The sequence below is a fragment of the Rhipicephalus sanguineus genome, chromosome 1 (assembly GCF_013339695.2).
Source record: "Rhipicephalus sanguineus isolate Rsan-2018 chromosome 1, BIME_Rsan_1.4, whole genome shotgun sequence".
NCBI lineage: Eukaryota > Metazoa > Arthropoda > Arachnida > Ixodida > Ixodidae > Rhipicephalus > Rhipicephalus sanguineus.
The window spans coordinates 143,037,920-143,064,537 of record NC_051176.1 but is presented as its reverse complement, the minus strand read 5'-3'; the positions used below and the strand labels follow the sequence as shown (position 1 = coordinate 143,064,537).

Sequence of the window (26,618 nt, the reverse complement as noted above, 5' to 3'; positions counted from 1 at the left end):
CTAGCTACAAAACGCCCTAATGGCAACCACCATACCGTGTTCGAACATGCCTAGTTAGTTTAGTGGCAGCGCAGCTTCATGAAAATGTAACTAAACTGGTTGTGGTAAACAGGGGGAGACGTTTCGGTCACATCTTCAAACCTTCAATGTTTCAATTTACTCGCGGTTTAAATATGCAGTGCGTCTGGAGCGTTGTTCGCCTGCACTTGACGGGATAGCGCACGGATTATTAACGCCATCGAGCAACTAGATTTTTGTCAGCTATGGTCATCGATGAAACACGAGCACTGGGCTTCGCGCAAGACCCCAGGACGTCTGCGGCAACACGTAAGAGCTGTAGCAGACGCCCGGAACTGGAAGCTGAGATGCAGCGAAAATACATTGGGTATCATCGTATACCCTCGATGCTAGACGCTTCGCGTGCAGCCTTGCTATCACCTGCGCGCACTTCTTTCTTTCCTTGTCGTTTGATCGGCTTTCGCGTTGCCTCCTTGCCCTCAAAAGTGGCTGGTAAGTTAAATTCCTACCATTGTTATCGTAATCCCTCGAGATACGAGAATTCTTGGCTAAGAAATTGCGTAGGCAAGAGAAAGCTTTGTGAATTCGGGCCCTTGTGATTAGTACACTTTCATCAGTTAAATGCTATGGTAATTTTGTAATTGAATTATAACTTTCTTACTCGGCAATGCACACTGCAATACAATTACTCTTTAAGCTGATCAATCACATGTAACCAGTTACATAATAATGAACTGGTTACAAGGCAAGCTATACGAGGCGGTGCAGCTTGGAGCACTCAAATTTGGAGAAAACTATACCGCAGAACACCTGTGGTCATACCACATGGCGAATGTTCTGGATGTTAATTAATGTTCACACACCCAAATAAGGGTGCTCACTCTCTGTTTCCTCTTTTTAACGCTCCACGCTGGCCGACAATTTAAAGCACCGCTGCCATGTATTGTTAGCGCTTGCCACGTCAGGAGTTGATACTAGTTAAAGTTTTCGCTAGACATACCAAAAGCACCTTTGAGCCCCAGTAACAACGAAGCACTGTACCTCATCAAAGATACGGACGCGAATGCCGCGCTATTGAGCAGCCACAATCTTACGCGCAAGGCGTTCATACGTTATCCATTCTCTCTAGCACGCACATTGAGCAAATTTTCGGTGTGGTTCTTGGTCCATTGACAATAAAACAATAAACAATTGAAATTTGTTACGTGTTTCTTTAATACTCCGTCGCATGTATACTCCTGCTAGTGTTTGGGATAGTGCAAACGGGGGTGGAAGTTGGTGGAGGAGGTCAGATGTTGGTGGCAGTGGCTATGTTTGAAGACTACTTTGCCGCAATCAACTTAGGAACATTATATATATATATATATATATATATATATATATATATATATATATATATATATATATATATATATATATATATATATATATATAGTAGAGGCAGAGGCGTTCGGTAAACGGGAGATCACTACGTACTCTATAATAACAACTATTGGCTGGCTGGCACGGCGCGACCCTTTCGATACAGCGACACGAGCAAACAGCCGGCTCGAATGTCACTTTCTCACTAGTGGACTCTCCACAACGATGGAGAAAGAGAGAGCGACATCAAACCAAAAGGAGGCGGGTGCCAGCCAGAGCGTAACGAGACGAGTTGTCACCGCGAGACGGGTCTCGACCCCTTGACGGGACCCGCAAGGGGGTGCACCCGCGACGACGGCCCATCTCGGCTAGACGACGCGACCGCAAGCGTAATCGGCGAGCCTTGATCCGGTTAGCGCGCGGGGCCCCGACGTCGTCGTCGTCGTCTCAGCATCAACGACTCGGCACTGGACGACAGCAACATAATCTTCTCTCCGCGGCTCGTTCCGGCGCGCGCGCTCGAGGGGCCCAAGCCGCAGTGACGTGCCGAGTTGCCCGCCACCTTGTTAGCCCCTGGCCCGAACGACGAGAGGGCACCGCTCCGGGCAGCTTCCTTCCCCGCCGTTCCTCCTTAATTAGATCAAGTCTGCCGCTCTGTGAGCATTGCCCAAAGGCCAAACACGGCGCTCAGCGCGGCACCAGCGCTGCCGGCGTCAACAAAGAGTTATTCAACGCTCAGTGTAAAAAGAACAACGAGAGGAGTTTGTCTAGCGGTAGCCCTTGCTTCCACGCCAGGGATGTTGTCCCTCCTTGTATTCAACGGTGATGAAAATACCGACCTCATCTCCCATTTTCTTTGTTTCGCGTTTTCTTTTTTTTTTTACGCGAGAAAGAAAACAAGGTCAACATCGGCGTTTGCCCAATGAATGAACGTTGTTTTTTTTTTCGTTCTCCCTCTATCTTATTTTTCCCGCTCTTCCCCCGTCGTCTCGGTTCGACGGAGAAATAGAATTCTCAGCCTTTCCGGGCTCTACCACCTGTCAACGAGCAGTGTCTTCTTGTTCGGGCGTCACACTAACTGCTAATGTCAATATGCTCAACACTCGAGTCCTGACGGCGATGATAGAGAGACCGCGTCATTGCAATTCTTTCATACCTCATTTATGTTATTTTTTTGTTCCTTGCCTCATAGAGGGGAGGTGCAACTGGTAGAATGGCGGATTTGACGCTCAGACTATTTAAACGGAGAGAATAATATTGAAGTATATAGAAAAGAAGCAGCGTAGATGGAAACACCGAAATGACCGACAGGATGGGGTGGAGGGAGCATGGATAGAAAGAGAGCGCGGGTGCTGGTGGCCATGCATTAGGACAGGGCCGTGAATGATCGTTCCGATTGAGGGGACACTTTTCGATGGCAAAGCGGGCGGAGAGAAGAAAACCCGGGAGAACCACCACCAGGCAAAGGGCAAGCCGCGCTTAGAAGGCGGTAATCACAAATTACGGGCAGGAAAAAAAAAGAGGGGTAGTGGGGGAGGGGGGGGGGGGTGTTGGCGAAGAGGAAGGGGCGAAGGCAGTTAGCGTAATTGAATAAGCAAACAAGCCTAAACTGAATTACGTCCCTCGGCGCAGGCCGCCGCTCATTTGCAGGCATCCGCGCCGGTTTTTACATCACTGTCTACGACGAGCGCGGGACCGAACACCCTCCGGTGTAACGCGGACCGCGTGGCTCGACGGCTGGAAGAGGACATGCATGGGGCGGGAATAAAGGGAGCCAAGTGGAGGAGAGCGGGAAAAGCATCGGGGAGCAAAGTGCGCGCAAAGTGCATGCACGGATCGTAGATGCGTGACGCTTCGAAACTCCGCTTTATACAGTTTCCGCGCAGCGCGAAGAAAAAAAAAAGATAAAAGAGGGCAACGCTGCGCTAACCAAGCTCACTTGAAACAAACAGAGAAGGTCGACAGTTGTAGCCAAATTTCGAGTTTTGCAACATTGATTCGCGAGAGTTTCCTATAAAGACGCGAGGAATGTAATTTCATAGAAATAATTACAGCCAGCTGGGCGTACAAGTCCAGTAATAACCTTTTTGCATCGCTTCACTTTACCAGCTTGTCCTCGTAAGATGATGTTTAAAAGCTGTTGACGAACGAGAGGGCAGGCTACGTCATGGCTGGCTATCCCAGTATTCTCACTATCATAAAAAGAAAAATGGAGGGATACTTAGCACTTCCTAAGATTTTGAAGGCGGAAGTGTACTTGGACCTTCTGTCTACTGATGTGGTAAACTTTACGATGAACGCTTTGCTGATGTGCTGTCGAACTTTGTGGCGGTGTTTCTGTCAGACTTGATAATGAAATTTGGTTAAATTTTTGGGTAGGCTTCTGTAGGACGTATGATGCATTGAAAGCTACACAGGCAAAGCCCATGCACGCGTGCGCACCTGTGCTGCAACATATCCCTGAATCTGTGTTTTCCGCTATTAAGTAGCTGAAGGATGTAATTTTATAAGATTGCGTGATTTGAGGCTTTTCGTTAAACCTACACGATGCTGTTTCCGTTCGTTCTTGGCTAAAAAGAGGAGATGACAGCATTACGTACGCACTAAAGAAACAAAAGCAAAAACCTTTACATCTATGTTTTTACAACCAATGTTTTTAAACTATACAAAGTAAGGTTCACATTATTACAGGCCGTATATGTTGCAGAAAAAACTCGTTTACATTTAATTAAAGTGACACGGATAGCGCTCCGCGTGTACGCGGGATCATTAACAGATCTCACTCCACTCTTATAATTTTGAACACACGCTGTCACAGCGCTAGCCACAGCAGCTACATTTCGATGGAGGCAAAATGTAATAACGCCCATATACTTAGACTTAGGTGCACGTTAATGAACCCCAGGTGATCAAACGTAATCCGGAGTCCACCAATACTGTATGCCTCAGGAGTATATCGTGGTATTGGCGCGTACAACCCCAGAAATTATTATTATCACAACGTCTGCTTGATGACAGAGGTTAAATGAATCACGCTGCCTCTCGTTTCAACTCGTGTCAAAACTTCCAGGAAGCGCGGCCGGTGACTAGGTGCACGAGAAGAAGGTGCACATGGAGCGACTAGTCATATCGGCTTGCTCAGCCTTTGAACCTACCGGAGATAACTCTGCTCCCCTCCCTTGCATAGGAAAGCGACGAGCATCACTTCCCACTTCCCACGGCCTCGCTGAGACAAAGCGCATACAAGCAGAAGCAGCTAATCAAAATGAAGTTTGTAGGGATCCTGCGGCTGAAGAACGGACGGAGAAGAGAAGAGGAAGATGAAGTCTGCAATGGCTGAAACTCAAAAATAAGGTGCCGCCCGTTTCATGGCCGATCCCCCTCAGTGGGTTGCGCCAGGTTGACAAGGTCCAACCATCCAACCAACCAACTGTGTCTATTAAACAGTAAACGTTCCTTTCTCCTGTTGGAACTTTATATTTGGCGCAGTCGTCGACAGCAACCTGATGTGGATATTTCTACCTCGCTAGACGGGACGGTCGCCACATCATCACGGGCTATGCGCTGGACGGTGAGGACTTTGTTGAGGCATCGCAGCATCTGACCACAACTGAATGACGGATACCATCACCAGCACAGCATACGCACCGATGAGCGACGTCACCGAAAGAGGTACTGTAACAAGCGACGTGAAAGCGGAAGAGTTTGAATTATGGAAGGGACTAAGCATTGCGAGCAACACGGAAAGAGATGCAGATGCGAGGCAATCGCCGTCGATGAGAGCCATAGTAAAAGCATTAGACCAGCTAACTGATATACAGCGCCACTATATGGAGCAACAACAAGCAATTTTGAAGACAATAACAGCTAAGGCACTACGTCAAGATATAGTGAAACCAGATGTGTTCGATGGTAGTACTGCTGGCGCGTATGTGTGGCTGGAAATTTAACAGTCTGCCTGCAAACAGAATAGCTGGTCAAATGACTCAGATCGTATAACAAACATGCGATCATACCTGTCTGGGAACGCTAATAAGTGGTATGACCTACGTGTCCTGCACCACCTTGAAGATTCGTGGGAAACGTGGAAAGAGTTTTTTGCAAGCCTTCCAAATGAACCCAGTACATTTATGGGATCAAGCTATCTGTTACAAGCAGGGAGATAGCAATTTGCTGGACTACTATTTTGAGAAGAGGCGCTTACTGCAACTAGCGGATCACACGCTCCCCGACTCATGCATCGTGCCACTAGTTATACAAACAATGACAAAAGGGTGCCGGAGACAAGTACAGAATATGTCACCGTCAACTTCAGATGAGCTTCTTCACTGCTTAAAATACGTCTCATGTGAGACCTGGTCCGATGTGACTCCAATACATGAGGCAACACATAAATCGAGGCCACATGACGAATACGGCAACTACACTACTAGCGTGGCATCTTGCATACCAGGCGAATGTGAACTAGCCAACAGCATGACATGGAAATTTACTAGCAAGGAAAGCCCGTTTCTGCAGGATATGGTGTTTCTTATGAAATCAAACATTTTGTCCGTACCCATGACTGTAAATAATTGCAAGGTGTCAGCGATCGTGGACACTGGAGCATCAGTTAGCTTGATCAACGAGCAGCGAGTGGACAAAAATCTCATTTTCACAGGAAGAGTTGTTAGAGTCCAAAGTTACGACGCAACATGCCGAGAGCTAGCAAAATGGACGGACGTAAAAGTGCATTTCAGAGGTCAAGAGCATATGGTGAAAAGCCTTGTCATTACAGGAGTTGAGTTTGATTTCCTTTTGTCAAGGCCTGACATGAAGCTATTTAAAATGAATATTCTTTGGAATGACGCCATCACCACCGAGCATTCTAACCTCGTACATACATCTCAAGACAGGAAAGTCACGTGCTCGGAAGAAGTTGTGTCAACATTTCCTGAGCTTTTGTGTGTTGGGAACTATCCACCAGCAACTACAGTAATTGAAGTACCTTTCGAGCTTCGAGATAAAAGTGTCGTGCGAAAGAAACCATATGGACTAAGCCACGAAAAGAAAGCATGGCTTAAGCAAGAGCTCCAAGGAATGTTAGATTCCGGCATTATCAGACCATCAACCTCTACATTTGCTTCACCGATTACCATTGTGCCAAAAGAAGACGGGTCTTATCGGTTGTGCACGGACTATAGACTTGTTAACAAGCAAACTGACTTGTTCCCGTTCCCCATGCCCCGAATCGACGAAATAATTGACGAGACGGGAGGATGCAAGTGGTTCTCCAGGATTGATTTATGTAAGGGTTACTGGTAAGTACCACTGAAAGAAGAAACTAAGATGTTCACCGCTTTTGTCACGCCTTTCGACGTCTACGAGTACAACCGGCTTCCATTTGGGTGGAAAAATTCTGGCGCATGGTTCCAGAAAATGATGAACATGGTGCTCAAAGATTTTCTTGGAAAATTCTGCAACGTGTATGTTGACGATATACTGGTCTATTCAAGATCAAGAGAAGACCACATTGCCCACCTGTCAATGGTTCTAGGAGCACTAAGTAAAGCACAACTTAAAATAAATGTTAAGAAGAGCGAATTTTTTTGTCGGACGGTTGTGTTCTTAGGCAGGTCCTTTGACGGAAAGACTAAAAGCACCAAGGAAGAGAGCATTCAGCGGATAAAAACACTAGTCAAGCCATTCGATTTGCACTCTCTTCGCGTCTTCTTGGGCCTTGCTGGACACTTCCGGGGGTTTATAAAGGATTATGCCACAAAGACTAAGTGTTTGACAGCCCTTACGCAAAAGGATACCCCATTCGTGTGGTCGGAAGATTGCGAGCGTTGCTACAACGAACTCGTCGAAATTATTTCGGCAGATCCTGTACTTACGCTGCCGGATTTCAACTTGCCGTTTGAGTTGTGCACAGATGCCTCTCATTATGGTACTGGAGCCGTTCTTTATCAAAGAGACACCAATAAGCCCGTCGCACAAATGCTACAAGTGATTGGATATTTCTCCGATACCTTTACGAAGGCTCAAGTAAATTATTCTACCACAGAAAAAGAAGCCTTGGCAGTTGTTATGGCACTCAAATATTTTAGGAGCTATCTTGAGGGAAGAAACTTTATACTATACACAGATAACCAAGCATTGACTTACATATTGCAACTGACACAACCAAAAGGCCGGCTTGCCAGATGGGTGAGTGAGATTCAGCAGTACAGGTTTGAAGTGGCCCATCGCCCAGGACAAAAGCACCAGGACGCAGACGCTCTATCAAGACTCCATGTACCCAGGGACAATAATCTTGAAGAAGTTAACCTAGTGAAGTTGTGGGAAGGCTCCGAAGACCTCAAGATAGAAGATGGCAAGGTACTTGTGCCCGAAACAGCAGTACCTACAATACTGCGACTATACCATGACAGCCCTGAGTCTGGAGGTCACGATGGGTTCAAAAGAACGTACAGAAAATTGACCCAAAGATTTACTTGGAAGGGCATGAAGGACGACGTGGCTAAATATGTAAAGACATGCCACAACTGTCAAATTTGCAAAGCAAAGTTTAAGCCACGTGGAAACAAAATGGTAACTCCACAGTATTCTGACACACCATTTGAAATACTGCACCTTGATTTTGCATAACTGAAAAAGAAGGGTTAGGGCGTCAAGAAGACCCAAGCTTTTCTAGTCGCAGTGGACGAATGCACGCGGTTTGTGGCTGCCAAAGCTGGAAGGGAGGATGCGAACTGCGTCATCTCTCTTCTAGAGAGGGACATGTTCTGCAACGTCAAGGTTATTGTTGCAGACAACGGACCGGCGTTCTGAAGCGAGAAACTTCAGCATTGGGCTACCGCAAGAGGTATTGAGCTGCGTTTTCCTGCACCATATCACCCGGAAGCGAACTCTCTAGCTGAGAGAATTATTCGAGATGTGAAGATGTTCATAGCCCTGTACCCCAACTTCAAAGGCGAGTGGAAGTGCGCGTTGGAAGCTGCTGTCAACCATCATAACCGGTCGCACACTGCTGCCTTAGGATGTAGCCCCTATTTCGCCGTTTTCAAGAAACCACCTTGGCTTCCTGCAGACAAAGAACTTTGTATATTTGAGAAAATCACGCTGAAGGAAAAGCCTTTGGATGTGCAACAGAAAGAGAAATATAGGAAAACGATGAAGGCGAACTTTGACAAACGTCACCAGTCAGCCATGCCCAAAATTGAACCTGGAGACATGGTACTGGTTCGAAAGGGTCTGGACTCATAGTGTCCATTTGTAGGTTCTTACCTGGTCGTGAAAACAGCGAGGCAACAAGGAATTCTCAAGACTATATATTATCAAGGACCACGAAGCAAAGTTGAAGAGGCGTCGGTTGGGAATACACTGCTATACCATCCACGGAGGGATGAGAATAAAAGCCCGGGAGGATGTAGGGATCCTGCGGCTGAAGAACGGACGGAGAAGAAAAGAGGAAGATGAAGTCTGCAATGGCTGAAAACTGTGTCTATTAAACAGTAAACGTTCCTTTCTCCTGTTGGAACTTTATAAAGTTGTTACTAGCTTTTCTTGTTCTTCCAAAGAAAGAAACGCTATCGTGATTTTTATCAAAGTTAGAGCGTAATCGTCGCGATTGAAACATGACATAGCAGATAATCACACTTGCAATGTATAACTTGTTTTAGAAGTCGATACAAGGAAGGGAATATTGTTTCAGCTTTGTGTTTTTTTTATGTTCTTAATAAGATGTCCAAGAGAGAAAACTATTGCGCAAGCACTTCAGCGCGGCGATTAAAGCCGTGCACGGGCCGCATTTCTGAGCCCGAGCCCGGCGCGGACCCGCTGACTGCGTCGAAGGCCCACCCGATCCCGACGCTAAATGGCTGCGAGCCTGCCCGGCCCGGCCTGACGTACAAAAACAAAAGCCGGTCCGGCCCGACATTATGAAGGTTTGCTGCGGAGACAAGATATCGTTTTCCGATAATGTGGCATTTTATTCAACATATTAAAATGAAACATAAGCTAACGCACATCACAGTCACTGCATGCATAAAAATAACAAGCTGTCCAATGATTCGGGCTTCAGTGAACTAAGGCGCTCCTGCATCACATATCCTGCCGAACTGAAATTCCGTTCGCTGCTCGCACTGGTAGCCGGAATTTCAGATATATTTTCCGCAAGCATAGCAAGCTTGGAATTCCGGCACAACGTCTATGTTTTGGGCTTGATTCTGACTTTGCACCTGGCCCGGCCCACCCGATAAAAATCACAGCATATCCACGGGGTGAATGATGATGAGTAGGGCGAAGCTCCGGAGGGAATCATCGGTAAACCGTGAAACTCTTCCGTGAAATTCACCCAGTACATCATATAAAGAGTGTGAAACACCGTGCATATATTAAACATCAAACTTTTATTGTACTGTTGGTTTACGTGGTCCCTTCATTATCACCGCTTTGTGATCGGTGAAATGCAAGGAATATGTCCGCTCCCGACCGAAAGAGAAAGAGCGCCAAGAGCGACCGCGTTCCCCGCTCGCCCTGTGAGAATTAACGGCAAGGCTAGAGGGAAGACACGACGCGCGTAGCGTTCCTCTTCGCGTTCCACGACGCGAGGTCGGTAGCATGCCCAACGAAAGCCAACGGAACGCGATCGTGCAATTGCTCCGGCTTGCATCGCCTTATGGTCCCATTTAGCGTCCGAAAACCAAACATCTTGCTCAAGGTGTGCTTTGCGTTTTTCGTAGAAAGAATTTCTTTATCATGTACATTAAGACGAAAAGTCGAAAGCTCACTAGAGTATATCGCCCGCACAGTATGTCTTTTAGTGTGATTTAACTCTCGTACGGCAGGGTCCTCGCTCCGTTGCCGATCGGCGCTCGCCCGTTGCCGATCCACCTTGCCCGTTGCCGATTGGGCGAGGTGGCTACATACTACTACTACAGAAGAGGGAACGACCCACACCCTAAGGAGCTTCGCCCCTAAATAACAAAGTAGCCCGAGCACGGCCCGGGCCCGAGATGAGAAGACGTCGGCCTACCCGAGCCCGGCCCGCGGGCCGGGCCGGGCTCGGGCTTTCGGGCTACCCGGATCCTGTGCAGACCTCTTGCGGCGATATATAAATGTCGAAACCGAAACAGACTCAGTGTGCAAGTTTCGCATACCGCGTTACTTCAACAGGCGCGAACAGGAAAGTATCTACGCTGTATACGCAAAATGTCACGAATGTAAAATAACTGTGACCAGAATTTCGGGACAAGGGCACATCGCGCCATTTCTCGGCAGCGGCCGCGCACCCCGCTGTAACTGAACTGAAAGAAGGAGGAAAGTTTCGTGTTTGACGAATAAAACTAGTCATAGAAACTGGCTCAAGGTACATATAATAAACCGAGAAACACTCGAACATTCTTGTAAAACTTCAGTGGCATACCGCAAAGTAAGCTCCCTAGAGCTTTTAAATATATTTTACGACACCGCCCATAAGAATCTCCATGGACGATGTTGTAAAATATTCAAATATCCTGCAGAACCCAGGCGCTTTGCTGCAAGATACTGGGCTTTTACCTGGATGTTCAGGTTTGTCTCTGGTACACATAACCTCTCTCGAGATGCTGGGAATATGTTACTTAAACAAGCACACGAGATCGCCTTTGTGTTTTGCCACGGTAGCGGTAAAAAGACCATGTAGCAGATAGCGCGGTGTCGGCGGCGTTGGTCATGGGCGAAAAATCGGCGTTGTCCGGAGAATAAAAATCACGCCTCGAGCCTGAATCGAGCCCAGGTATTCTGCTTGGAAGCGGAGGAGAAGGAAGGAAGAAAAAGGCAGGAAGGTCAACCAGACGTTCGTCCGATTTGCTATCTTACCCTGGGGAAAGGAGATTAAGGGATGGAAAGATAGGAAGATATAGAAGGGGTGAGGATATGAAAAATTTGCCTGAGCTTAAATGACACTGCTGCGTTCTATGCACGTTCGTATGCTGAAAACTTGATAGTACTGGACGCAGTATCTCAGGCGTATCACGTTCCACTGCAGATATTGACACATGTTTGGCCTCATTACTAATGGCAGTACTAGTACTAGTACTCTACTGTAGAGTCATGGTGCCTACTGAGGGCTTGCAAGTTCTGGACATAGAGTTAAGTATTATACGTCAGAGCAGCGCCAGTGCTTGAAACTGCTTCGTTAAAAGACCCTATGGAGTCGGAACTACTTTTCCCCCTCAAATGCGCGGACCGAATGCACATCATACACGGTGGTGCATTGAGCTACGTCATGCACTTGGGACTGGCATTGCGCGTGCGTGCTTTGCAATGAAGTCACTCGTGTTACTTCATTGAAATACTTTAATTAGTTTGATCTTATGCGTTAATCATAGTGTGTTTATCGTGTATTGTGTGTCCGTGACTTGCAGTATGCGCACAATTACAGCGGAGCGGTTAAAGGGACGCTAAACAGAAAAACATTTTTTTAGGGGCGAAGCTCCTCTTAATCTAACCTTGTCACGTCTCCGTTGTCCGGCGTAACCACCTTTGCAAACTGCTCACTCCTTCGTCTTTGTAAACATCCCACTACGCCCCATCACCGATCCTTTGCAAACTGCCCACTACTTCGTCTTTGCAAACACCCCACTACGATCCATCACCGATCCATTATTTCAACGACCATAAAGCCGTTATAATGAAGAGGGAACGGAAGCCACCTTTGCAAACTGCCCACTACTTCGTCTTTGCAAACATCCCACTACGACCCATCACCGATCCATCACTTCACCGACCATAAAGCCGTTATAATGAAGGGGGAACGGAAGCCACGTCTAGCTACCACTTACGATTAATAAAATTTCTTGTTTAAATATATACAGTGTTTGTCACGCCTTTGATGATGTACTGGGATATCGCTTTGATTACTGCTGGGCGAGAACACAGAAGATTTCACGGTGTAACTATGATTGCTTCAGGAGCTTCGCCCAAGCTCTTCATCATTCACCCGTGGATATGCTGTGAATTTTTTCTCGTATTAGTAAATTACTCTTTCACAATGCCAATGTCACTACGGTTGCCGCCAGAAGACGCTTCGTAAGCGACAAAACGCGCAAAAAGAAAATGCGGGTGGCAACGCCACCTTGACATTCCCGCACCAATCACCGTGACGTCATGGATTTTGACGGTATCTACCAAGGCCTACGTAGTTACTAATCGGTAAAAATGAAGTAAATCGTCTTCTGAGGGGCCAGAGACTTAACATACTGAGTTCCAGAAAATTTGTTGCGCTAGTGTTGCCAAAACACGAAAAATACACTTTGAAATCCGTGACGTAACGCGCGGAGATTTGAGCGCGAAATTTAAAAATAAAACTTTGACCTTGATTTTCTCCTCTATTAATAAACCTATGATGGTGAAATTTCAATAAAGAAGGCTGCAAGGTAGGGAGACACGATCTCCCTAATGCTGTTCACCGCGTGCTTACTGGAGTTTTTCAGGGCCCTATAGATCGGGAAGAGTTAGGGATACGAGTTAACGGAGAGTACCTTAGTAACCTGCGATTCGCTGATGACATTGCATTAATGAGTAACTCAGGGGACGAACTGCAACTCACGATTACTGAATTGTACAAGGAAAGCAGAACGGTAGGTCTGAAAATTAATATGCAGAAAATGAAGTAACGTGCAACGGTCTCAAAAGAGAACAGCGCTTTGCGATAGGTAGCGAGGCACTGCAGTGTGTAAAGGAATACGTCTACTTAGCACAGGTAGTAACCGTGGAGCCGAACCATAAGACTGAAGGTAACTAGAAGAATAAGGATGGGATGGAGTAAATTCGGAAAACATTATCAAATTATGAATGGTAGGTCACCACTATCACTCAAAAAGGAAGATATATAACAGCTTCATCTTACCGGTACTTACCTACGCAGAAACTGGAGCCTTACAAAGAGGGTTCTACTTAAACTGAGGACCATGCAGCGAGCAGTGGAGATGAAAACGATAGGTGTAACCTTAAGGGACAAGAAGAGAGCATAGTGCGTCAGGGAACAGACGGGTGTTAAGGACATCTTAGATGAAATCGAGAAAAAGAAATGGATATGGACAGGGCATGTAGCGCGTAGGTAAGGTAACCGCTGGTCATCAAGAGTAACTTACGGAATTCCAAGAGAAGGCAAACGCGCGAGGGGGAGACAGAAAGTATATTAGGTGGGCAGATGAGACTAAGAAGTTTGCAGGTATAACGTGGCAGCAGCAAGCACAGGACCGGTTTGATTCGCGGAACATGGGAGAGGCCTTTGCCCTGCAGTGGGCGTAGTCAAGCTGATGATGATGGTGAAATAAACGTCATTAAGATCCTCGGAGTACAATTTATCAATCTAAACCGATTCATTGTTTCACTTTATGGGCCCTTTCAGATTTTCGTTATGCCATTTCGCGTCGACAGAAAATGAAAGGGCACGCGCTATTTTCGTCCTCTTCTTCATCTTCTGCTTCGCTCCCAGAGCACGTGCGCCGACTTCTCCGGCGTGGGATTCAATAACGCTGATGGGTGAGAGAACGAGTACAGAGAGAGAGAGAGAGAAAGACAGAGATAGAAAGAAAGAGAGAAATTCTTGGCGAAAAAAAAATCCTTGACGAGCCGGTATTCGAACCCGCGTACAAACGATCCGAAGGCGAGCATCGTAACCACTCGGCTATCCAGGCACGCTAGCAGAGCATAACGTAGCCTTGTATAGTGTAGTACAGCTAGGGAGTCGGGAAGGGAAGTGTGGGTGACGAGGAGAGATGTGAGGGTAAGGGAAAGGATGAGGGGAGAGAGTAAAACATAGCAAAAAAGAAAGAGAGAGAGAAATAGAGAGAAAGGAAGAAAAACAGAAAGATAAAGAAAGACAGAAAGAGAAATAAATATATACAGAAAGGGATAGAAAGGAACAAAAATAAACATAGACAAAAAAGACAGAAAAATAGAGAAAATGAACGAAAGAGATGAAAAAAGAAAGAGAAAAATAAAGAGGAACAAAGAAGGCCGCCCACCTACGAACCCTCATTCAGACTTGGCACCACTAGTGCGAAGCTGCCTTGATTCTTTCTTTTTTTTTCATTTTTTCCCTTATCATTCCACCTTAAAATTGTCATAGTGATTTGAGGTCGCTCTTTGTATTTTAGAATTGCAGCGTCACTTGTCGCTAAACAAGCATCTCCGGCGTTCATTAAGGGAAATGGTCCGGAGTCCCTGGCGTTATAACGAAACTGGAAAAAGCGTACCACCTTGTATATCTGCTTGCAAAGCCCCAGGAAACCAGTATGGGTATATCATTCGGGGTTATTGTGACACTTCGGGGGTTGCGCTTCGTGCATCAGGCGCATTGAGCAAGACGTAAGCGCCTTGAGAGACTGCGGAACGCTCGCAGTTGCGTTGAATTTCCCGTACCACGAGCATCCTTGCTCAAGACTAATAGCGTGACCACAACATTGATACGTGCATCGTGAAAAAGAAAAGAAAAGGGAGCAGAAAACAAATTGCGCAATCGAAGAGCACGTGGTAATACTTGCAGCTCCGACTCGACAGAGACCTTCGTAAATATAAGCTACGTGCGTTTAATTACTTGAACGTGCACGCTCTAGTGTGTTAAAAAGCTTTGCAAGTTTTAGATAACCTTTGTTAACAACGGGCGCTCGACCACTGTGAGAAACGATCGCGAGCGCGCGGGCAAAGGAACCGCGAACAAACGAAACGTGAACGCTCAAAAAGTAGACGGTTTGATTGGTTGAAGTTCATACACGCATGTTCAATTTTCCCCTTTGGAAAGAACGGTGTACCGCACTTCAAGATTATGATCAAGAACTTGATATGTGCAGTGTTACGAGCGAAACCAAATACTACAAGAAGACTTGCAAGACAGGCCTTTTAGATCAACTGAAGCATGCACCGCTGATTGGACGCCTCAATGAAAAATGGGAAACCATTCGTTGCAAATAATTTCCAGCCTCACTGAACAGTACAATGCCAAAGTAAACTGTATAGGTTGCTGAAATATTCGCGGTTCACATTTACTTCTAGTTCCACCCACTTTAATGCGCAATTATTTTGCAACGAATTGTTTCCCATTTTTATTGAGGCGTCCAATCAGCGTGGCTTCGGTTGTTCATAATGGCCTGTCTCTTGCAAGTTTTCTTGTAGTATACTTTTTAAATGTATGCAGTGATTAACATAGGAGATATTGTGTCTGCATGCACGGCGCCCTTCTTGAGCGATATTTTCCCGATTCCCTGGGGGAAAATTAAAGTATGAATGTGCACTCTTTAGAGGTAATTGCTGAGGTGCTGTCATATGTATGACTCCTTGACAACGCAATGCCTGCTTTTATCTATACTGAATCAAATAGCTTTTCGTTAATATAAAAGCCATATAAGCAAGTTGTCTGTATCACGCAGAGTTCTGGATGAGATGTGAAGCGAAGCACAGTTTGATGACGAGGGCGATATTATTTACTTATTCTCGTTCAATAGCCCACAGGTAATAGTGTTTTTGCCATGGTTCAGTCATAAATAGAGAGACAGAAAACGAGATAAGGCACGAGGGTTGTAAGGTGGGTTGTTCGATTAGCGGACCTGCATCATTTTCTTTACAACACCAAAAATACTGTATTACTGCAAGAAAGGGAAAAAAAAATGTAGCCTCAATCCACGATTTCTCCCATTAAAGGGACACTAAAGGCAAATACTAAGCCACCGTTAACTGTTGAAATAGCGGTCCAGAAACTTCGTACTGCTACTTTTGTGCCAAGGAAGTGCTTATTTTGAAATAAAATCACGTTTTAGTGGTCCGCATCGCGTTAGCGCACGTCAAATCACCCGCCTGAAAGCGGTCTTTCTCACGTCACTGTTGCCGTGCCCAACGTTGCCCGCCTTTACTGCGCGGCGGCGTGCACTGGCGGCGTGCACCATTCGGGCATCCGGCGACATCACATGCATGCGGCATATTGTCGAACTTTCTCTCACAGCGACTTTCACGATCGCGCAAAATACACGCGGCAGTACGCGATACCGAAACTACCACTGAAACGCGACCGCGTGAGCGTAGCCGGACGTCGGGCGAAGCGCAGTTCGGCGAAAATGGAAGCTTTGAACAGGGTTGCCACTGACTTTCGAGTAAAGGTCGCGAAACGGCGAGCAAAAAGTCGCCAAAAGTCGCCACTTTTTTTACAAATTTCGCCAAAAAAGTCGCCATTCTAGATATGTGCGGCATACCTAGTAATAAAATGTTCCACTTACGTATAGCCCCGCAGAATGCAGTACCTTTCAAGACGCTTACATTATATTGACGTTTCTCAATGTCAGTCGTATCGCCTGCTTCTCCATGGGAGTGCATGGCGCTGCTTCTTCGACTAAACGCAAGATGTGCGTGCTGGCGCAAGATTGAATGAATGAAACCCTCATGATAGCCTTCCATCCCTGTCCGCTGGTTTCAAAGGTAAAAGTGTGATAAACCTTGGGCCGAAAACCGTGATACCGCAGACAACTTTACGTACCTTTATATGAATTAAAAGGATGAAAAGTTTATTGAAGGTAACATGACAGAATTCTTACAGGTACCGATCATTAGCCGGTCTTACACCTTTTCAGTGTGAACTAATATAATATTGGACGCCACCGACCCTTTCTTATAGTCACTTATATCTACACGCGTCAATTCGATGCGTTAATAATGAACAAATAGACAATGTAAAATGTTATATAGCAATTGTTTTCATTGGACACGCTCACCGAGAACAGTGGCAAATACCTCAATAAATATTTTTTTATTGCACAAATAGCCGCGTATCTGCCTCTCTTCGCTATTCCAAAACTGTCTTTACGAACTGAATTGGGGGTACTGCAAGAGTGAATAAGTCGCCAAGCTATTCAGAACAGTTGGGGCTTTGGCGGAACAAATGGTCGGAACACGCAGCCAACCCGTCGTCTAGCCCTTTCAGAAGCGAAACATTAGAGAAGCTTAAAGCACCTAAAGCCATAAACTTATAGTGAAACACTGCCCCCTCGCGCTTTGCGAGGCATTCAGCTGAAATACATTTTGCTAGAATATCGCTGGGGGATGTCCCAGTAGCTCCTGCATCTAGATGAATTGAGGAGATACACACGAATTACAGGACGGACATACCGAATGACGCGTATACTGTGCACATTCTACTCATGGGTCTAAAACCAAGAAAAATACAGAGAATGTTGCGGCTCATTCGTTGGGAAGACACTCAGATTAGGATGCATAACTCAGCGGAGACCTAAGCCGAAAATCGCCAAAAATTCGCCGTGTCGCCATTCATAATTTTAGGTAGCCACGGGCCTCTCCAATTCGCCAATTTGGCGAAAAGTAGCCACCATTGGCAATTCTGGCTTTGAACTACGCGCGCCGTTCCCCGTGGCAACGCCAAAGAGGTTCTTTTTTCCATGAATCAAACATAAACGAACAAGCAGCATTTTATTACGTTTTTTGATGCACGGAAGGTTCTTTTTTTATTGCACGTAATTTGATTACGAGTGAATAATTGTAGTCGGCCTCTCACGTCATCGGGATCATTTTCAAAATGTCCCGCTCGTGGCGCTCATCGTGTGATACATTTAGCTTAATTTCTCGGTAAGTAGGGCACTGCTGTTGATAATGTTGCCGGTTTAGACGTTGTCATACATTGAGCACTCACTCTGACATAAATTGTTATTTGTCTTTAGTGTCCCATTAAACACCCCACACAAACGCACACGCAAAAAAGGCTAAGCTTAGATGGATGAGTGTTCGCCTAGTATGTCCCCTATAGGAACTGCTCTGTTATTTTTGATGCTTGATCTCAGTTTTCTCGTGCACGCTCGCGCTGAGGTATGCTGGGATTTCTTGAACAGCGGCAGGGGCCAATAAAACAAACTTCCATAGGCCATTAGTAACAACCCCGTGCTTGGTCCGATTGAAGAAAGGCATGATAAACGAAATAATGAACTAACGCGAGCTTTGCTATCAGGGTTCACAGCATCGAACATTAAAATATCCCCTGAAGACTCCGGCCAAGCGCATCACATTAGGCATGTCCTCTTAGGCCCGTTGTAAACTCTCTTGGGGTATGTAGGGTTCCAAGGTACACGCTACGCCATAAATCATCATAATTTGGCGAAGTGCGGAAATACCCACTGTGCCAATGTTCACATTTGTGCGGAGAAGCGATGTCCCCACTACAGATCTGTATAAGACATTATGCGCACTTTTTGACGCTGTGGTTGATGACGACGAAGAATTGTCGATGAGCCATTTGGAATGGTAGCAAGCTTTAAACCACCCACTCGTTACGCAATTCGCATTGCGTGACGCATGGTTGCTATTTTAATCTCCCACGCTATATTAGATCTGTTTAGGAGATTCCTTGCCCAGCATGACGCCTGTATAGAAGGTCTCTTTGCGAAGTAGCTTCAAGAACAGGTGTGGCTCTGTGGTAGAAAACTTCACTGCGACTCAGAGGGCCCCGGTTGAAATCGCGCTCGCTGCTGGATATTTTTTTTTTCCATTACGCGTGAAAGCGGTTACGGACACCGGCAGCAGCGGAGGCGGCGGACAACTACGCCGCCAAAATCGGCTGTTGTTGAGACCTCATAACAGCTTTCGCTGTAAAACAGTATGGAATCCGTGACGGTCACGCTGACGTACTGGCACCTATGTTTTGGTACGAAATAAACGAACGAGCGAAAGAGAGAGGTTTGTTTTTCCTTCTCAGCGCTATTAATCAACTATTTCCTGCCAAGGGAGTGAAAAAGGAGCTTGGAATTAATAAGCGTAATTAACTTGTGGTTGCTCTTCATTGTCCTGCCTGGCGTTTTTTGGTAGTGCTTGGCCTTTCTGCCATTAAAATTAAATCTCATATATTGTCGTCAATTTCATCCCTGTCTCCTAAAAAATAGGTGCCTCAGTGAGTCTGCACGACGAGCTTAGAATTTTATAGTGTTTTGCGGTCGTTCCTTGCATCTTGCAAGTGCAGCGTCACTGCGGCGAAAAAGCAAGCATGCGATAAAATGCATCATGAAAACAATATAGTATATGTTTATACTCGTTTTACTGTTTCACATAGTTCACAACATTATTGCAAACAAATGGTAATATTACCAAAACTTAAAAAAAATGTATAGCTGTGCAAACACGGAAAATTCTAAACACTTGTATTGCACAATGTTTGGCTTATTATGATTCATTTAACGCAAACAAATGGCAACATTATCCATTGCGCAATGTTTGTCATTGCATTCTGTTACCACCCGCTCGAGGATCAAAGGAGGACTCCTTCCTGCTTTAGGAAAGCGATTTCAGGGCACCAACAGCCGAGGCTCTGAGAACAAGAATTATTCCTCGTTCAGCATTCGCAATTTACGCGAGCTTAGAGGGAGCGAGGAGCCCGCATCACCATTCGTTACTTACGAAATAAGTTCGATAGCCTTCTTCACACTGTAAGATTTCCGGTCGCCGATGAGATCGGCGACACTCATCCCTCAAAATTCCCTCATCCCACCGGTCGGTTCGAGACCGATTTTCGTCGTCACAAAAAAACAAAAGAAAAGAAAGAAAAAAACGTCGCTGGTTGTAAACGTTCTCTTCCCCCCTCTCTCTCTCGTAATGCCGCGTTTTGATTGGCTTGCGACAACCGATGCTTCTTTTTTTCCTGCGACGAAAATCGGCCGCGGACCGATCGGCGCACGGCCGGGCTTTTTTTTTTTTCCTCTGTCGTGCGGCATTGCGCGCGATATGTCGCCGATTTTGTCGCCGTGGGTGCCGCCATCTGTTGTGACGCAACGCTTTCCGGGAAAGTTTGCCTGATATTAAACTCCGAACGCGCTCGCGGCTCCCGCGAGCCCGTTGGTAGACAGCACTACTTCAGGCAGGGAGGTAAAAGTAGACTGCCTTTACGACAGGACGGAACTTCAGCAGAGGCATCCCTCAACCTTCTCTTATATTATAAGAGCGCAGCTTTTAGGCGCCGGTTCTTGCGTTCAGCGTTGGCCTCCGCGTAACCGGCACGACAAACAAACCGACCGAAAAATGAAAAGGCGACACACGCGTGATTCGCGCGTTGCCATCCCACGCTCACGCATTCTTTCTCAAGAATGAGCGACGCAACCGGTGGAATTACTTCGCCTGCCGCTGCTGCTAAACTAACTGGCTGAGCAAAGGATCAGCGCCGACAACACCGGAATGCAGCGGTGCGCGCCGCCGAAACAAGAGCTACGCGCCAGTACAGCTTTAGCACTCGCAGAGGCCACAACAAAGCGGCGGGAGTGGCTATACCTGCGTATACGGTATTAATGGGACTTCTACGCCATTGACAGGTCAAAACGTCGAAGAAGAAGGCCGTGCTAGCGCTACTGTGCTTCTTGAGATCCACCGGCCTTTCTCCACTGCTGTAATTAGAACGCCCTTTCTCTGTGTGTTGTTTTCCTTTTCTTCCTTTTTTTCTTGTTTCTATTTTTTCTCTCTTTCTCGACATCCTCTTTCTCCACACCAGTGCAGGGTAGCAAACCGTGTGCTGGTATCTGGTTAACCTCCCGGCCTTCCTCTTCTCTCTCTCTCTCTCTCTCTGCAGAGAGATAGTCTGCAATAACCATAAAAATCTTACTACGTCATATGAAGTTGCACAACGGCTTCCTGATAGTGGCTGTCTACTTAACGCCTACCGCTTTCACGAAAACCATCGTGCACATCCTATGCCTCGCATCAACCGCCCATTGAACCGCCCATTGCACACTAATGTCGATATAAAGACGAACAGCAACGTCCTACCACTTATGCTCGAGAACATCCCGTTCTCGTAGCTCCACTCACGGATGTGACGACTTCAGTATGAGAACCAGGCATCAGTGCAGCAAGCCGAACAAGTATCAGTCCACTTGTAAGGCGACAAAGATTCCTCCATGAGCATCGAGGACTGCTAGAGGAGCGTGTCTTAAATAGAGAGTATGTGGGGAAAATAAACAGTGGTCGGTAATTGTACATGCGTACGCACATGTCTCTATCAAATTCGTGCCTCAATATGTCGGCATTTCAAAACACCTAAACAGCTGCGCTGAAAGTTTGCATTAGGAAATGTCGTAATCGTCAATGAATTTTGTCCTGTAAAAGTCCGCTAATGGAGTTTTTCTGGATGGTAAGTGGCTTGGACCACCGACATCATGGTGTCCGAGAGGCAAGTACGCACATGCGCCCTGAATGTTTTGAGAAAAGTCGAGTAGTCGAGCCAGATGACCATTTTCCTATTGCATCTGATGTAGTGTGGACACAAAATGCCCTGGACAAAATGCCCGGTTAGAAAGCAGTTGTACATCGGTCAACTTTACGGAATTTCTCAATATTTTACGGTTCACTTGAACCGGCTAGAAGTTGAGTGCCGTTTACGATGGTGTGGTCAGCGCTACCAACAATACAATCGATGCAGTCAACATTAACATAGTAATCTGAGTCCCGTGTCATAATGAGATCTACTATTGCTTCCGCATTTTGAGAGGCAACGATGTGTTAAGCTACGCAGAGAAAATCAATGAGAATTTTGTCTGCGAAACTTATACACGCTTGTTTGCCTGTCGAAAGATCAGAGTAAACCAGCTAGCGCACTTATAAGGGAGAAGAACCTCGCAAAGCGTTGATCCACAGCTGATACGTGCGAGGCCAGCGCGACGGAATTTAGTGGTATATACATGACGGCCCAAGTGCGCTCGGAATGTCTTCGATGAACACTTTCCGCTAGGCCTATGTGGCTTACACTGCTAATATTGTAAAACGGACATCAACGAGGAAGAGACTCAATAATAATCCGGAGTGACAACTACCTTCAGCCTAATCGCACCAGCTGGTAGCCGTTAATGGCAATACCATGGGCGTCCGGAGGGGGGTGCAAGGGGGGGGGGTGTCCCCCCCCCTTGGTATTTTGGGTAATATTTTTCTATGCAGTAGCAATAAGCTAAACAGCTTGATTAGCACACTCAGATCCTGGCCTTCAGGATTGCCATTCAATTTCGCACGTTACAAACAATCGACTAATTTGCCTATCATATAACGGCAGTGAAAGAAAGCCTGCTAGTGCTGGAGCCCTTGCGGATGCACACCCCTGCAAAAAGTTCTGCGGACGCCCTTGGGCAGCACGCGTTCGCACCTTTGGCAAGCAGAAAATTAATCAGGAAACGTAATGCATATACTGAGAGGGAAAAATCAAGCAGCTCAGCGACAGGTTACGGTGACCGTATTACAATCTGAACTGCGCCAACGTAATATAAGCCTAGAATTTCTCCATGTCTCAGTCAGTTGCGAGCCACATTCGCGCGATAAGAACACCGAAAAGAGTATATGAGTGTGTGTTACAAAACGAGAAACGGGGTCAATGCAGTCAACTTACATGCTATGACGGGATGGCAGAATGCGTTGAACATCGTCGACAGCGATATGGATAAAGTCATTTTCCGGCCCGGCACACCCATGAGCACCCTGTCATCCGAGGCATGGAAACCTCCGTGCACAGTGTCTCGACCACTCGTTGAGTGCCGCACTCTCGACGAAGCGAGCGTCAGCGTATCATCAACGACGGCTGTCTGCCGAGACACGGACGATGGAGGAGACGGAAAAAGAATCGGCGATATTGGGCTCGCTATAATGGGGGCCAGACCCGGTAGCGGCGAGCGCACGGTGCCAAATAGACCTCCGTACCTGACTTCCGTCGCGAGTGAACGACGAGCGCGTTTTGGAAATACACCTTTCCTTCAACGCGACACCGACCACGTGTACTGTTTGTGGAGAGGGAGACGGGGAGGGAGGCAGTCGCGGCGCCGAGCGTCTGGCGCGCTGCGTTCGGGAAGGCAGAAACGTGTAGAGGAACAAAAAATGGGGAGAGGCAGCGGCACAGGCCGCCAGCGGGGTGGCGCGGCACCGCGGTGTCAGAGCTAGGACGAGGGCAGCCGAGGGAAAGAGGGAGAGATCGGCGCAAGCGAGAGGATAAAAAGAAACGGGATGTGCCCTTTCGATCTCATCCCTCTCGGCGCCAGCCAATCGCGACACGCGAGAGAATTTTATGAGGTGAGGAGGTTGCATGAAAGCGAAGGAGGAACGTTGGGGAAAGAGGTCGACGGCGCCTCTCTAGCCACTGTACGAATTCTGCGCGAGCTGGTAAGTCGACGTGCGGCTCCAGCGCGTGGAGTTCTGTTTTGTCACTTCCAAAACGCAAAGCTTAAACGGTGAATCCTGCTTCGCGGGAGCCACGGAGAATTATATGCGTTTCTTACGCAATTTGTCACCATATGGGACACCATGTGAGTCGACTTCTGTGCAGTAATGATACGAACTTGAATGTCATAACGCTGTGGAAATTCAGAGCGCGCGTTCTCAGACGGCAGGCACACCATTGAAGGTGGCTGTTTTTCCAACACAATATCCGTGGAGAAGGATATTGTGTTGGAAAGGAAATAAACCGGGACGGAAGACAGGCGGAGAGGATGCCAGCTTTAGTATTAATCTTCCTTCACATGCAGAAAAAAGGAATGCACACTAAAGGCGGTTAACTTTCCGCACCTATAGCCTATCTTCAAAACATATCTCGCTGTGAAAACCGGCTTGCCTGTTTTTCTTTATGGACAGGGTCGTCGAAGCGTCCGGCCACCATTGCCGCTCTTTTGTCAGCGTCGAGATGCCCTGCGAGTGAGTCTCAATCTTTAAATTCGGTGATCCACTAATTGCGGCCGGCATGCTCGGAAATTTCGGGTGGCAGAAGTAGCGAGAATTATCAAGCTGGTGGACTGTGTTGAAGGATTGAGAATACAATTTGTCTGCTCAGTCTGAGCCATTGAAGCGATGACGGTTTGACTTCAATGAGGCCAACTCTGTGTCTGACCAGAGAGTCGCAACAAAGCACATTTTTCTTCGCCGTCATGTGGTGCCACTGCTGTTATAGACAGCACTGCCGCTTAAAAGGTGATGAAATTTTTCCGCGTTCAGCCCTGCCGCACAGGGAGTCCGTTATACGGCAAGGCGCTAACGGCGTGATTCATTTCAGCTCAGCTACATCACGTCTTAGGCGGGCCGTGTCCATGATGATCAGGTCTGTCGTTTAACCTTGTTTTAATTATTCCGATAACTTCGACTAGTGATGGGGATTCCTATAAGTTGAAAGCTTTAAAAGCGTGCGAACTTGAACCTGTTCGTACATATTCATAGTAGAAAACAGCGCGATACAAAGAAAAGACCAAACGGAACTAGTGCTATTCCGTTTGGTCTTTCTTGTCTTCGATGCATCGCGCTGTTTTCTACTACGAATCCTATAAGTTGATGGGACGTGCAGGTGGTCTCCTGGGTGAAATTCTGTGCTCCGTGCTGCAGCAGAGTCATTAATATAAATTGCAGAACATCGTTATAGAAATTGAGCAGGCTTATTTATCATGATCAAATATTTTGCCTTAAACTCTTTAATAATATTTGCTGGGGTTTTATGTGCCAAAGCCACCATATGATTATGAGTCACGCCGTGGTGGAGGGCTCCGGATAATTTCAACCACATGGGGTTCAATAGCGCGCACTCGCACAGTACACGGGCCTCTATCGAAACGCGACCGCCGCGGCCGGAATCGAACCCGCGTATTTCTAGTCAACTGCCGGGTACCCGTAACCACTCTACCACTGCTGCGGCTATTGGGCTCTTTAAATGACGCCCGAACTTGAGATTGCGATGTTGTTTTATTCATATGCAAATACCGGTACTCGTATCTCTGACCAAGCATTAGCGTCGAACACTGCAAATACTACACTTCAATGTGAGTCTTGAGCGTCCGCGCACGTTGATAATCATGCTTCCAATTACGCTCAAGAGAAATATGCCGACAGCGTTTATTATAGGGATTCGCTTTCCCATAATTGTGGCACTTCGCCGTTATGAAAAGGAAAAAAAAAATAGCGGGGTTGTGCTGCAACAACTTGTATAAGAAAGGTGAAAATGCAAGCGCTTATTTCGTGACATACATGGTAAGCCCGTTTATCACAACGGCACACATATGATGCATGCATGTACTAGATAGCAGATGCAGCAGTGTTTAAGCGGACGTCATTAAGAGCCATCTATTCACGCGTATTTAGAATACATACTTGAGCGTATGCGCAATACAAATAGGTGCATGTTTCTAAACAAACAGGCCTAGAGTATATGGTTGGTTGTTCTTCAGTGAACTAGTCTAAAGGTTCACATAAAAAAAAAAAAAAAAATAATAATAATAATAATAATAATAATAATAATAATAATAATAATAATAATAATAATAATAATAATAATAATAATAATAATAATGACAAGAAGAAAAAATGCTAAAACGAAAGGGTATAGAGAATAGCTTTTGTGTCATCGCAGAAATGACACAAAGGTGTTATATTGAGGAAGGAGGAGGGTTACCCGGAGACCATCTTTCGTTCCAAGTAAAACTTAATTGGGGCCGTTCACCAGCAGATAACTAAGGTCTGGGAAAGTTATTTACAGTGAAATAATTTCAGTCTGCCATGCTTTGACAAAAGCAGGGCAGACTACAACATTGGCACATTTTGTTATCCTTAGCTGCCCGTCGCTACGAAGACTAACCTTTACAAGTACTTTCTAAAAAGTTGGTCACTTTTGTTAATATTGACTGCCCGGGAAATTATTTTGGGTAGTCTGCCATAATTATTTTTTGCCCACACATAATACAACTGAAGCTCCCTCCACACCTTCAAGTCGTCACGTTTCGCAGCTGGGGGCTGAATTCGCTCAGCGTTTCGTCCGTAAGGGTTCCACCATAGGCCAGTTACGATCGCCAATGAAATGTCCAACATCAGCGTTCGTAGAAGTTTCCTCTTATGAGCAATTATAGCGTATGATGTTTTTTTTTGTCGTTGTTGTTTCACGAAATTAAAGCCCTAGTTTATAGACGGTATGTTCGAATTTTTTCAGTGTCAGACACAACTTGCATCGACAGCTTCAAGCCCAAACAATGGAAAACACCTACAGATGTTCCTGCAGCTTCACAACGCCACCATGCGTCGAGAAAGAAAAGTAAAGAAAGAAAAGTGGAATAGATAGTATTGGTATTCTTAACTTTATTGTGTGTGTGTGAACCCATGAAAAACATCACACATAGCTTACGTTAAGCGTTTTCTTATGTGCAGATCGCCATCCAGTCTAATTTCGAAGAATTCTGCTCAGCCAACCATCTGGTTTAGACAGAAAAGTAGCCAGCATTGTTTTTTACTTC

General features: G+C 46.3%; 1 protein-coding gene across 2 annotated transcripts in view; it reads right to left on the bottom strand.

The window, feature by feature from the left end:
* Window positions 1–26,618, bottom strand: part of LOC119379585 (LIM/homeobox protein Lhx3) — a 159,700-nt gene that overhangs the window by 21,116 nt on the left and 111,966 nt on the right. The window contains exon 1 of one of the 2 annotated variants that reach the window (XM_049416825.1): window positions 22,757–22,872. The exons of the other annotated variant lie outside the window; for it this stretch is intronic. Coding sequence (XP_049272782.1) covers window positions 22,757–22,838 — 82 coding nt within the window. The 5' untranslated portion in view covers window positions 22,839–22,872. Of the gene's footprint in view, window positions 1–22,756; window positions 22,873–26,618 lie in introns of those variants that run through there. 2 annotated transcript variants of the gene reach the window in all.